This window comes from Salmo salar, chromosome ssa16 (assembly GCF_905237065.1).
Source record: "Salmo salar chromosome ssa16, Ssal_v3.1, whole genome shotgun sequence".
Lineage (NCBI taxonomy): Eukaryota > Metazoa > Chordata > Actinopteri > Salmoniformes > Salmonidae > Salmo > Salmo salar.
Window position 1 is genome coordinate 76,498,281 of NC_059457.1, and position 14,272 is coordinate 76,512,552.

The 14,272-nt window shown below is 44.9% G+C and overlaps 1 protein-coding gene across 12 annotated transcripts in view; it reads right to left on the reverse strand.

Annotated features, from left to right (window-relative positions):
* LOC106591349 (tensin) overlaps window positions 1–14,272 on the reverse strand; it is a 193,409-nt gene that overhangs the window by 47,568 nt on the left and 131,569 nt on the right. For 8 of the 12 annotated variants that reach the window (XM_045697912.1, XM_045697914.1, XM_045697910.1 and 5 more), the window contains 5 exons: window positions 4,882–4,931; window positions 2,240–2,411; window positions 2,043–2,093; window positions 1,678–1,800; window positions 43–107 (listed from right to left, as the gene is read on the reverse strand). In XM_045697912.1, the coding sequence (XP_045553868.1) occupies window positions 43–107; window positions 1,678–1,800; window positions 2,043–2,093; window positions 2,240–2,411; window positions 4,882–4,931 (461 nt within the window). The remainder of the gene's footprint in view (window positions 1–42; window positions 108–1,677; window positions 1,801–2,042; window positions 2,094–2,239; window positions 2,412–4,881; window positions 4,932–14,272) is intronic. The other 4 variants (XM_045697916.1, XM_045697918.1, XM_045697920.1 and 1 more) reach the window with 1 other exon arrangement.

Consider the following 14,272-nt stretch of genomic DNA (forward strand, 5'->3'; position numbering starts at 1 on the left):
GTACATGAGGTCAGTTTGTCTGCAGACATAAGTCTCTGCTACCTGGCTGATATGTTGCTGTAATGCATGTAGGCAGCCACCACCACTCCAGTCCTCCCACGGTTCCCCTGCAGAAAGAGAGAGAGAGGGCGGGAGAGAGGGACAGAGAGGGGGAGAGGGAGAGAGAGGAAGAGAGAGGGGGGGAGAGAGAGGGAGAGAGAGGGAGAGAGAAGGGGGAGAGGGAGAGAGAGAGGGGGAGAGGGAGAGAGAGGGAGAGAGAGGGGGGAGAGAGAGGGAGAGAGGGGGGAGAGAGAGGGGGGATGGGGGAGGGGGAGAGAGGGAGATATACTTTTTGAGAAAGAATACAAGGCTATTTTTAGTTACACACTTTAAGGTCGAACAATGTTTGTACCTACAGTGTAGACATGTAAATGCTGTACAGTGAGTTAGATTTAAGCGACCAGGCTATTTTCAAGCCAAACTGCCACAGATTGAATTTGATCAAACTGCCTGGTTCTATTTATCACAATGACATTGTTTGTGGTCAAATCCAACAGAAGATAGAAATGCAACACTACAGGAGAAACCTTTGACCCTCAACTCGGAAACAGCCCGTGGAACATTTCTGACTGAGGCGATAATAAATAGCATTTAATAAAATGAGGCGTTTCTGAATGGAACAGTTTTTCCATCTTGACCAAAAGCTTCAATTTCAGGATGAGGGGGAAAATAAGCGTTGGTAACCATGGGGATGCTCTGTTTGCTACCACTTGTTGTACATATTGAATAAAATGTTCCCCCACAGACTTATCAAGTTACTACTCACTATTCAGCTACATTGACTCAAAGTCTTTAACACCGATTGATAGAGACTTAGATTAAGTTTTTAAAGTCGTTTTTTGGGGAGTTACTGTAGTTGACATTGGATCATTCATGACAAGTTGTATGATGAATCATTGGGCCTGAGAGGTTGGGGGAGGAGGATGTGCTGCCAAAACACAGGCAGCAGCAGCAACAGTCTCTATTAGAATCCAATGACTCTCATGTTCACTGGATTTCTTTGTGATATACGGCTTCAGTCTAACAGTCTGCAGTTAAGGACCATTTAAGTGTTTTACCAGCAATACTAGAATGTGGAGGACTTGTCTTCCAACTACAAGACAGCTTGATTATCCCACTTTGTCCAATGAGGTACAGGGAAACAGTTTGGTGCCTTTCCTTTTCGACCAATGAGCTAGGGAGACAGTTTGGTGTTTTACCTCCTTACCAATGAGAATTGAGGACATACAGAGTAGAGTATTCATAGGGGACTTTCTCCCTGGGGCCTGGCTGTCTGCTTTCACACTCTTCAAACAGAGAGCACCCTCTACTGTCCTCAACACAGTGGCCCACGGCATAGTGTAACACTCCTGGGAAGAAACCCTTCCTTCCTCCTTCCATGGAGTGATCAGTGATCTGTAAGACTACGGGACCCTGTTCCAATACTTTGACTATGTATCCTTCCTTCCTCCCTTCCCTGGAGTGATCAGTGATCTGTAAGACCACGGGACCCTGTTCCAATACTTTGACTATGTATCCTTCCTTCCTCCCTTCCCTGGAGTGATCAGTGATCTGTAAGACTACGGGACCCTGTTCCAATACTTTGACTATGTATCCTTCCTTCCTCCCTTCCCTGGAGTGATGTGTCCGACCACCTACCTTGTTGTGAAGCACCACTACATTGTGTTGGTCAGCGTTGAGCCAGGTGTCCATGGCCTTGCACATGCTGCAGATCTTATCCAGGGCCGGAGCATAATGGTCTGGCCAGCCAAACTCCAGCACCTACAGGGGGCCACACAGACCACTATCACATATCAAAACTTCCACCACTACCATTGCATTTAGGAGAGGTGTGTGTGTGTGTGTGTGTGTGTGTGTGTGTGTGTGTGTGTGTGTGTGTGTGTGTGTGTGTGTGTGTGTGTGTGTGTGTGTGTGTGTGTGTGTGTGTGTGTGTGTGTGTGTGTGTGTGTGTGTATTTGTGTATGTGTGTGTGTGTGTGTGGGTGTGTATTTGTGTGTGTATACCTTGTGGTTAAGCTTGGTGATGTCATTCCTCCGCTCGCTTAGGTTGAGGAGCTGAAATCACAAACTCCACATCAATAAGAATGACCAGGAAACAGTTGTCCATCAGCAACAGGACGTGACAGGGTGCACGAAAAGCCACCACACCAACAGACAGGCCCGGTAGTGAGGTAGAGCAGTGGCAGGACAGGGGATCTCACCAGATAGTGTTCCCCGTGTTTGGAGGCCAGCATGGAGGCCACCTCCTTGATGTTGGAGGTGTAGCTGCGCTCCTCTGCTCCGCTGGGGAAGGAGACAGAGATGATCCTCTCGGTGATGTACACCAGGTCCACCTCATAGCTCTCCTCCATGGCCTGCAGCAGACTGACACTGCTGGGGAGAGGAGAGAGGAGAGAGGAGAGAGGAGAGGATAGATAGTTAGAGAGGTGATGTACACCAGGTCCACCTCATAGCTCTCCTCCATGGCCTGCAGCAGACTGACACTGCTGGGGAGAGGAGAGAGAGAGGAGAGGATAGATAGTTAGAGAGGTGATGTACACCAGGTCCACCTCATAGCTCTCCTCCATGGCCTGCAGCAGACTGACACTGCTGGGGAGAGGAGAGAGGAGAGGATAGATAGTTAGAGAGGTGATGTACACCAGGTCCACCTCATAGTCCTCCTCCATGGCCTGCAGCAGACTGACACTGCTGGGGAGAGGAGAGGATAGATAGTTAGAGAGGTGATGTACACCAGGTCCACCTCATAGCTCTCCTCCATGGCCTGCAGCAGACTGACACTGCTGGGGAGAGGAGAGAGGAGAGAGGAGAGGATAGATAGAGAGGTGATGTACACCAGGTCCACCTCATAGCTCTCCTCCATGGCCTGCAGCAGACTGACACTCCTGGGGAGAGGAGAGAGGAGAGAGGAGAGAGGAGAGAGGAGAGAGGAGAGGATAGATAGTTAGATATGTGATGTACACCAGATCCACCTCATAGCTCTCCTCCATGGCCTGCAGCAGACTGACACTGCTGGGGAGAGGAGAGAGGAGAGAGGAGAGAGGAGAGGATAGATAGTTAGAGAGGTGATGTACACCAGGTCCACCTCATAGCTCTCCTCCATGGCCTGCTGCAGACTGACACTGCTGGGGAGAGGAGAGAGGAGAGAGGAGAAATAGTTAGAGAGGTGATGTACACCAGGTCCACCTCATAGCTCTCCTCCATGGCCTGCAGCAGACTGACACTGCTGGGGAGAGGAGAGAGGAGAGAGGAGAGAGGAGAGGATAGATAGAGAGGTGATGTACACCAGGTCCACCTCATAGCTCTCCTCCATGGCCTGCAGCAGACTGACACTCCTGGGGAGAGAGGAGAGAGGAGAGAGGAGAGAGGAGAGGATAGATAGTTACATATGTGATGTACACCAGGTCCACCTCATAGCTCTCCTCCATGGCCTGCGGCAGACTGACACTCCTGGGGAGAGAGGAGAGAGGAGAGAGGAGAGGATAGATAGTTACATATGTGATGTACACCAGGTCCACCTCATAGCTCTCCTCCATGGCCTGCAGCAGACTGACACTCCTGGGGAGAGGGGGAGGGGGAGAAGGGGAGGGGGGAGAGGAGAGAAGAGGAGGGGAGAAGAGAAGAGAAGAGAAGAGAAGAGAAGAGAAGAGAAGAGAAGAGAAGAGAAGAGAAGAGAAGAGAAGAGAAGAGAAGAGAAGAGAAGAGAAGAGAAGAGAAGAGGGAGGAGGGGATAGATAGTTAGAGGGGTGATGTACACCAGGTCCACCTCATAGCTCTCCTCCATGGCCTGCAGCAGACTGACACTGCTGGGGAGAGAGGAGAGAGGAGAGAGGAGAGAGGAGAGGATAGATAGTTAGAGAGGTGATGTACACCAGGTCCACCTCATAGCTCTCCTCCATGGCCTGCAGCAGACTGACACTGCTGGGGAGAGAGGAGAGAGGAGAGAGGAGAGAGGAGAGGATAGATAGTTAGAGAGGTGATGTACACCAGGTCCACCTCATAGCTCTCCTCCATGGCCTGCAGCAGACTGACACTCCTGGGGAGAGGAGAGAGGAGAGAGGAGAGAGGAGAGAGGATAGTTAGAGAGGTGATGTACACCAGGTCCACCTCATAGTCCTCCTCCATGGCCTGCAGCAGACTGACACTCCTGGGGAGGAAGATACTTAGAGCTCTGACAAAACGTTTCAGAGTACTGAGTGCTGATCTAGGGTCAGCTTCTCCCTGTCCATATAATCTTGCTCCTTATGATCTACAAGGTCAAACTGATCCTAGATCAGCACTGCTACTCTGTATGAATATGGCCCCTGATATCTTACAGGGTTTGTACATCAGCACTAGTCTATAAAGCTCTTCCTTGGTGGCTCTTGTGTGTGGTATCTATTATCTATCATATCTTTGACGTGTGAGTCTTCAGTACTGACAAACCGATGTGATTTATGTCTATGGTAATGGAAGTGGCGCCATATGATATCACACATGTTTTCATAAACATCTTCAACCCTAGTTCTTCAGTTCAGAACAAAGTGTTCTGGAATAATCCAAGCGGGTATTGCACAATCATTGTGATCAGTTCACCCAAATCCCGACTCCCAGATGGCTGTTAGATGGGAAACGTAGCTGGAGAAACAGGCATGGTTGTCACAGTGATCTGACAACAGGATAGAATACATCCTGATGGGTTTTTGATAGGCCTGTGTCCATGGATTTCAGTGTGTGCTGAGCTCTATGGGTATCAATGAACCGAAACGTGAGGTCAGAGAAACAGGTGTAAACGTGGCCGTATACTGCAGTAGATGAGGAATAGTGACAGCCTGGATAGAGAGGGAAAGACAGTGGTCTCTCTTACCGTGATGACCTTCGTCTAGTCTGCTCACTCTTACAGGACCTTGGGGTTCCCTACAGAGAACACAGAGAAGGTACAGCACACACTCAGTCTCCTTGATCAACTTGGCATTGTTTGCGTTTGATGTAAGTGTGCGAGTGAGTGTAATACACAACTGCATGGTACATTCCACATTAAAGCCCACTGCATCTGGTCTGCAACTATATCAAATCCAAACAACTGGATAGAATTTAGCCATGATGAGATGCGTCCATTGCTTTGAAATAACATGATATCCCTGGGGCCTTACTTGTACCCAGTGTCCCCCATCCTCAGTCTAACTACAGAGAGAAAAGCAGCGGAGAATATCGAGGAGGCTGCGGCGCTGAGCACGAAACACATTTCATTTCAACAACGAGGGTGATTAGCAGTAGACAATAGATCACAGTGTTCAGACACAAAGTGCTGTGTTCTAAAATAGATGCTGTCGGACAGCTGGTGCTTTAAACACATAGTATTACCATGGTATTAGCCTGTCTATGACCCTGGTGATGGGGTGGTGATGGGTTGGTTGGATTAGTGGCATGCGGCAACAGCCTTAAACAGCTTTCTTTGCTCGTCTCCTCGTCTCCTCGTCTCCTTACCTTCATGGTAACGTAATCCAACAACATTAGGAAACATCTAATTACTGACAATTGGTTGTTTCCTGTTACAGAAATCTAACTGACATCACATATTTGGCATGTCCTGCAACCAACCAGCCAACCAGCACACTCATGGCAAAGGCTATAGGCTGAAACGTTCAGTTTTATACACTAGCAAATTACTGTATGTTTGAAATGTGAAAATACCCAAACATTTAAACTTAGCCTGTACAGTACATAGCTGTCTGTCTGTCTGTGTTTGACCTTTCTGTAAGAGTTACATTGACATCTACACCCTGCCATCTGTCTGTCCATGGTCATGAAGACAGGGAGATGAGGACAATACTGGGACATCACTAGGGCTATCTTTAGTGATTCAACATCCTTTTTACCACAAGGCAAGCACTGACTTCCCCATCTGGCTGGAGAACATAGACAGACACTATGTGAAGGAGAATAGAGAGGACCTGAACAGAACAGAAGGTTATGTACACAGTACAGAGCTCTGTGTTGCCATTGTTCCATTCATTTCTCTGTGATGAAACTAATCCTAGTCAGGCAAAAGGAAAACCCATTATTCATAGTGATGTGACTAGAAACAGATGCTGCCTGCTGGAACCATGGACACTGTTGCTCGAAAACTGCAACAATATGTCTGTTCACAGGGGACAAGTGTCGCAATTACGTAAGAACAAGGTCTCTTGCATCACACACATGGCATGGACACACACATACACACGCCTGTATACACACGCAGAACTAAACGTGTACACACAACACAACCACCAAGCCTCTCATACAATCTGTGTCCAACCGTCCACACACACACACACACACACACACACACACACACACACATTTTGTTTTTCATCAGCTATAACTCAGAAAGATATCCCTAAGTGACTGTTACTGTGTGTGTGTGTGTGCGTGCGTGCATGCGTGCGTGCGTGCGTGCGTATGTGTGTCCTGCGTTCCCACCTCAGTAATACTCATCACAGTTATCAAAACCAGCTGTAAAGATACACTACCCAGCAGGACCAACAAACTACCAAGAAGAGAAACACACAGAGACAGGAGGAAGACATTCAATGAAAGACTACAACACAGAGACAGGAGGAAGACATTCAATGAAAGACTACAACACAGAGAGACAGGAGGTAGACATTCAATGAAAGACTACAACACAGAGAGACAGGAGGAAGACATTCAATGAAAGACTACAACACAGAGACAGGAGGAAGACATTCAATGAAAGACTACAACACAGAGAGACAGGAGGAAGACATTCAATGAAAGACTACAACACAGAGACAGGAGGAAGACATTCAATGAAAGACTACAACACAGAGACAGGAGGAAGACATTCAATGAAAGACTACAACACAGAGAGAGGAGGAAGACATTCAATGAAAGACTACAACACAGAGACAGGAGGAAGACATTCAATGAAAGACTACAACACAGAGAGACAGGAGGAATACATTCAATGAAAGACTACAACACAGACAGACAGGAGGAACACATTCAATGAAAGACTACAACACAGAGAGACAGGAGGAAGACATTCAATGAAAGACTACAACACAGAGAGACAGGAGGAACACATTCAATGAAAGACTACAACACAGAGACAGGAGGAACACATTCAATGAAAGACCACAACACAGAGAGACAGGAGGTAGACATTCAATGAAAGACTACAACACAGAGAGACAGGAGGAAGACATTCAATGAAAGACTACAACACAGAGAGACAGGAGGAAGACATTCAATGAAAGACTACAACACAGAGAGACTGGAGGAAGACATTCTATGAAAGACTACAACACAGAGAGACAGGAGGAAGACATTCAATGAAAGACTACAACACAGAGACAGGAGGAAGACATTCAATGAAAGACTACAACACAGAGACAGAAGGAACACATTCAATGAAAGACTACAACACAGATAGACAGGAGGAAGACATTCAATGAAAGACTACAACACAGAGACAGAAGGAACACATTCAAAGAAAGACCAAAACACAGAGAGACAGGAGGAAGACATTCAATGAAAGACTACAACACAGAGAGACAGGAGGAAGACATTCAAAGAAAGACCAAAACACAGAGAGACAGGAGGAAGACATTCAATGAAAGACTACAACACAGACAGACAGGAGGAAGACATTCAATGAAAGACCAAAACCACCAAAGAAGCTTAGATAGTAGACGTTTAACTGTGTTGACTGAAAGAAAAAACATTAAGGTCTTGCTGTTTATGATTACAATGGTATGTACCCACTGGGATTATAATTATTTTTAATCAATGTTGTTTTCATGTCATTTCAACCCCCAAAAACATGGAAAACAACGTTTAACCTAAAACCAATGACTTGGTGACATTTTTTGTTGATTTCACATTGAATTCACGTTAGTTGACAACTCAACCAAATATAAATCAAAACTAGACATTGAGCTGACGTCTGTACCCAGTGGGTAATGCAACAACGTGTGGACAAACTCATTATTAATGGGGAATTTCACCCAAAATGTACAACTTCATATGCCATTCCTCAAGGCACCCTAGATACCCTAAATACACCCAAATACAAAGTAGGGTATTTGACAGCAGGGGAACATGCACTAAACAGCCAGATTTGCCCGTCATCCCACCAGGTACACTTCCAGAGTGGGCGTGGCCTACCTTAAATAGGTACTCAGCGCTCCGCCTCCAGGAATAGCGGAACGAGGCGAGGCGCCTGCGGAGGGCGCCACCTGAGGTCATGGCTGGACTGGTCTGGTCCGGACTGGACCAGGGTCCCTCTCGCTCTACCCCTTCTGCGTTCGCCCTATCGCCCTGGCGAAGGCTTCAATGACCAAATGCCTTGGTTGTCAATCACATAGAAACACCTGGAGTCTAATATCCATATTCGTTTCCTTCCAAGAGACGACGAAGATCTTCTTGTATATGTCCAGTTTGTTCTTTGTTGTTTATTCCTTTGTCATGATGGGACTCTCTCCTCAAAAAGTCTCAGCCCCCCCCAAAACAGGTTCCAGTTCAGTCTTTAACTCTCTCGCTCTCTATTCTTCTCCTCCGTGCCTCTCATTTGTCGTTCCCCTTTTGTGCTTATTCTTTCTCTCCTCCCGCCCACTTTTGGTTTCTCCCTTCCCTCTTTCTTATTATCCCTCATTATTCCTTCTCTCTCTCTCTCTGTCTCTCTCTGTCTCTCTGTCTCTCTCTCTCTCTCTCTCTCTCTCTCTCTCTCTCTCTCTCTCTCTCTCTCTCTCTCTCTCTCTGTCTCTCTCTCTCTCTCTCTCTCTCTCTCTCTCTCTCTCTCTCTCTCTCTCTCTCTCTCTCTCTCTCTCTCTCTCTCTCTCTCTCTCTCTCTCTCTCTCTCTGTCTCTCTCTCTCTCTCTGTGGTTTGTGTCTGTGTGTGTGTGTGGTCCCCCTCTAAATACTACTACGTCTCCAAGTGAATGAAATGTACTTATTGTAAAGCGACACCACCACATTGTGCTAGAGTGAATGCCCTGGAACAGTGGGACTACGAGAGGTCGTCTGATTGGCTAACACTCTTCCCGAAACCCATCCGTTGACCCTTAGCTACCAATTACACATTTCCAGAGTAATTCCAGAGAGAGCTGTTTCCCTCTATCGTATATATTTGTAACCCTGACTGCTCCCTATAACACTGTTATATACCAGTGATTCAGAGTTGAGAGCAGAAATACTTTCTTCCAGTGCTGACAGAGGAGCTGAGGAATACAGGAGACCACTGAAACCAGATTACAGAGAGAAAATAACGTGAGGAGGAGGATGTGTGTTCGGTTAATGTGTGTTAGGTTAATGTGTGTTAGGTAAATGTGTGTTAGGTAAATGTGTGTTAGGTTAATGTGTGTTAGGTAAATGTGTGTTAGGTAAATGTGTGTTAGGTAAATGTGTGTTAGGTTAATGTGTGTTAGGTAAATGTGTGTTAGGTTAATGTGTGTTAGGTAAATGTGTGTTAGGTAAATGTGTGTTAGGTTAATGTGTGTTAGGTAAATGTGTGTTAGGTTAATGTGTGTTAGGTAAATGTGTGTTAGGTAAATGTGTGTTAGGTAAATGTGTGTTAGGTAAATGTGTGTTAGGTAAATGTGTGTTAGCTTAATGTGTGTTAGCTTAATGTGTGTTAGCTTAATGTGTGTTAGGTAAATGTGTGTTAGGTAAATGTGTGTTAGGTAAATGTGTGTTAGGTTAATGTGTGTTAGGTTAATGTGTGTTAGGTAAATGTGTGTTAGGTAAATGTGTGTTAGGTAAATGTATGTTAGGTAAATGTGTGTTAGGTAAATGTGTGTTAGGTAAATGTGTGTTAGGTAAATGTGTGTTAGGTAGATGTGTGTTAGGTTAATGTGTGTTAGGTAAATGTGTGTTAGGTTAATGTGTGTTAGGTTAATGTGTGTTAGGTTAATGTGTGTTAGGTAGATGTGTGTTAGGTAAATGTGTGTTAGGTTAATGTGTGTTAGGTTAATGTGTGTTAGGTTCATGTGTGTTAGGTAAATGTGTGTTAGGTAAATGTGTGTTAGGTAAATGTGTGTTAGGTTAATGTGTGTTAGGTTAATGTGTGTTAGGTTAATGTGTGTTAGGTTCATGTGTGTTAGGTAAATGTGTGTTAGGTTAATGTGTGTTAGGTTAATGTGTGTTAGGTTAATGTGTGTTAGGTTAATGTGTGTTAGGTTGATGTGTGTTAGGTAAATGTGTGTTAGGTTAATGTGTGTTAGGTTAATGTGTGTTAGGTATATGTGTGTTAGGTAGATGTGTGTTAGGTTAATGTGTGTTAGGTTGATGTGTGTTAGGTTAATGTGTGTTAGATAAATGTGTGTTAGGTTAATGTGTGTTAGGTTAATGTGTGTTAGGTTAATGTGTGTTAGGTTAATGTGTGTTAGGTAAATGTGTGTTAGGTTAATGTGTGTTAGGTTAATGTGTGTTAGGTTAATGTGTGTTAGGTAAATGTGTGTTAGGTTAATGTGTGTTAGGTTAATGTGTGTTAGGTTAATGTGTGTTAGGTAAATGTGTGTTAGGTAAATGTGTGTTAGGTTAATGTGTGTTGGGTTCATGTGTGTGTTAGGTAAATGTGTGTTAGGTAAATGTGTGTTAGGTAAATGTGTGTTAGGTTAATGTGTGTTGGGTTCATGTGTGTGTTAGGTTAATGTGTGTTAGGTTAATGTGTGTTAGATAGATGTGTGTTAGGTTAATGTGTGTTAGGTTAATGTGTGTTAGGTTAATGTGTGTTAGGTAAATGTGTGTTAGGTTAATGTGTGCTAGGTTAATGTGTGTTAGGTTAATGTGTGTTAGGTTAATGTGTGTTAGGTAAATGTGTGTTAGGTTAATGTGTGTTAGGTTAATGTGTGTTAGGTTAATGTGTGTTAGGTAAATGTGTGTTAGGTAAATGTGTGTTAGGTTAATGTGTGTTGGGTTCATGTGTGTGTTAGGTAAATGTGTGTTAGGTAAATGTGTGTTAGGTAAATGTGTGTTAGGTTAATGTGTGTTGGGTTCATGTGTGTGTTAGGTTAATGTGTGTTAGGTAAATGTGTGTTAGGTAAATGTGTGTTAGGTTAATGTGTGTTAGGTTAATGTGTGTTAGGTTAATGTGTGTTAGGTAAATGTGTGTTAGGTAAATGTGTGTTAGGTTAATGTGTGTTGGGTTCATGTGTGTGTTAGGTTAATGTGTGTTAGGTAAATGTGTGTTAGGTAAATGTGTGTTAGGTTAATGTGTGTTGGGTTCATGTGTGTGTTAGGTTCATGTGTGTCGTCATGTGTGTTGTCGTCCCCACCAGCACTTCAAATAACCAACTCATCATCAAGCTTTGATGATTTGAATCAGCTGTATAGTGCCAGGTCAAAAACCTACTGTCTACTGTCTTCTCTTCCACTCCTCTCTTCTTTTCCACTCCTCTCCTCCCCTCAGTTCTCCTGTCATCTTCTCCTCTCCTCACCAATCACGTCAGAGCCATCCCAGGGACTGCACCTGGAGCTACAGTTAGTGTGACTTAAATCTACCCAGGGTGCATTTGGACTGACCCGGCCGCACCACACTGACTCAATTACAGGCACAATTTGATGCTCTCACTCACAACAATAGCATCTCCTATTGGCTAACCAAATAAATATTCCATCATCACTTCCTCTCTCTAAAGCGTTAGTACTGCTGTCTCTGTAATTCTATAATAGGAACACTAAACTCCCTCCCCCTTCTCCTCCTCCTCCTCCTCCTCTGACATTTTGGGATGAAGCTGGGAGCATTTCAGGGACACCATGTCACACGCTCTCCTGTTTTTAGTCCATTGTCACCAGCTTTCTGTCTCGTTGTCTAACCCTAACCCTTATAAATCAGAACATCTAACCTACTGTCTGCCCCCTCCTCTCTCTCTCTCTCTCTCTCTCTCTCTCTCTCTCTCTCCTCTCTCTCTCTCTCCCTCTCTCTCTCTCGCTCCCTCTCTCTCTCTCATACACACACACTCTCTCTCACTACACTCTCTCTCTCTCTCTCTCTCTCTCTCTCTCTCACCACCCCCCTCCTCTCTCTCTCTCTCTCTCTCTCTCTCTCTCTCTCTCTCTCTCACATACACTCTCTCACTCTCTCTCACCACCCCCTCCTCTCTCTCTCTCTCTCTCTCTCTCTCACACACACACACTCTCTCACTCTCTCTCACCACCCCCTCTCTCTCTCTCTCTCTCTCACACACACACTCTCTCACCACCCCCCTCTCTCTCTCTCTCGCCTCTCTCTCTCTCTCTCTCTCTCTCTCTCACACACACACATACACTCTCTCACTCTCTCTCACCACCCCCTCCTCTCTCTCTTTCTCTCACACACACACTCTCTCACTCTCTCTCACCACCCCCCTCTCTCTCTCTCTCACACACACTCTCTCACTCTCTCTCACCACCCCCCTCTCTCTCTCTCTCTCACACACACACACACACTCTCTCACTCTCTCACCACCCTCCTCTCTCTCTCTCTCTCTCACACACACACACTCTCTCACTCTCTCTCACCACCCCTCTCTCTCTCTCTCTCTCTCTCTCTCTCTCTCTCACCACCCCCCCCTCTCTCTCTCTCTCTCACACACTATCTCACTCTCTCTCTCACCCCCTCTCTCTCACACACAGACTCACTCTCTCTCTCTCTCACCACCACCCCTCTCTCTCTCTCTCTCTCTCACACAGACACACACTCACACTCTCTCACTCTCTCTCACCCCCCTCTCTCTCTCACACACAGACTCAAACTCTCTCACTCTCTCTCTCACCCCCCTCTCTCTTTTCCTCTCTTTCTCTCTCTCCATCTCTCACTCCCTCTTCTCTTATTTTATCTCTCTCCCTCCTCCTCTCTCTGTCTCTTTGCCCGTTGGATTTGTGATTCTAGTACCTCAAGCTGTGTACTTTCCCTCCACCTACCGTACATGGGTATAAATGATGTACTGTGTGCACAGTAGGGGAGAGTGGGGTAAGTTGAGCCAAAGCAGTAAGTTGAGTCACCCTTGTTTCTAGGAAACCATAAACAACATGTATCATTTGACCAAATATCTAGGAAGAGGTCATCATTTCATGGAGTCTGAAGGAAGAAACCACGTGGAAAAAGTGGTAAACAAGTTAAGTCCCTCAAAATTATTTTCACCAAATCAAATTAATGTATTGTGTTAGAGGTAATGATGTTTGTATTTAAACCAAAGTAGATATTTTGAAGATATACATCAGTTGGGGTCTCTATAAGCTTCAATATAAGGTCCTAATCCTAGCATGAAAGTGCATCCTCGTAGCTGTGTGGGCTAATATAGGCAAAATGTTTGCCTTGCGGTAAGTTGAGCTAATGGTTGAGCCAATGGCAAGTCGAGCAAATTGAAGTGTTTTCTTCCCAGGCATAATGCAAAGACATTATCGCTGGGATGAGGTACTGTAACAACAGGGCCTGGCCTATATTAATATTGTTTAAGAAAAAGTAGAACGTTTTTGTTCAGTGTTAAGCCTGTGTTAAAATATCCTTAAGATTATTAAAAGACAATAAAGTGATTGTGATTTTGTTTGGAAAATAAAGCTAGACATGGTTTTAAAATGGTTGTGGTAATATTTCATTCAATACAGATATTTGTAGGCAGCTTAACTTACCGTCCCACAGCTCAATTTACCCTATACCCGGGGTAAGTTGTGCCAAGAAACCACTTTTTTCAGACAACCTATGTTTTCAAAACTGTAACGTTTACATGAATTCAGATTATTTCCAGGGATACACAACATCCTAAAATATATGTAGATATCTTTGTTAGAAAGAATACTATATATATCTCTTGACGGAGTGATGCTGAAAATTCAAAAATGGCTCAACTTACCCCATTCTCCCCTAAACAAATGTATGTGTACAGTTTGTGTGTAAAGATGCTACAAGTGCACATAAGGTAACTGCACCCTAAATAATGCAGGGTCCATCCATCCACAGGTCTGTCTGTCTGTGCTTCCATGTTCTCTGCTTCCAGGGGGTGTGTTCTAATAGTGCTCTTACGTCAACCTCCGTGAAAATAGTCTGACAACATGACAACTGTCCACAAGCTTTATGGAGTTGATCCCATGTCTGAACAGTCAAGGGGTCAAGCATAACTATTTTGGGGTCACCTCCATACAATGAGGACACCTCTGACACTACAGTACATCACACTGCCCAGACAAGCCAGAGCTTCTGTAACATCCCTCCTGATGTATAGGCTAATAACTGTTGCAAATACCAATCATCAACATCACAGAAGTATGAAAAG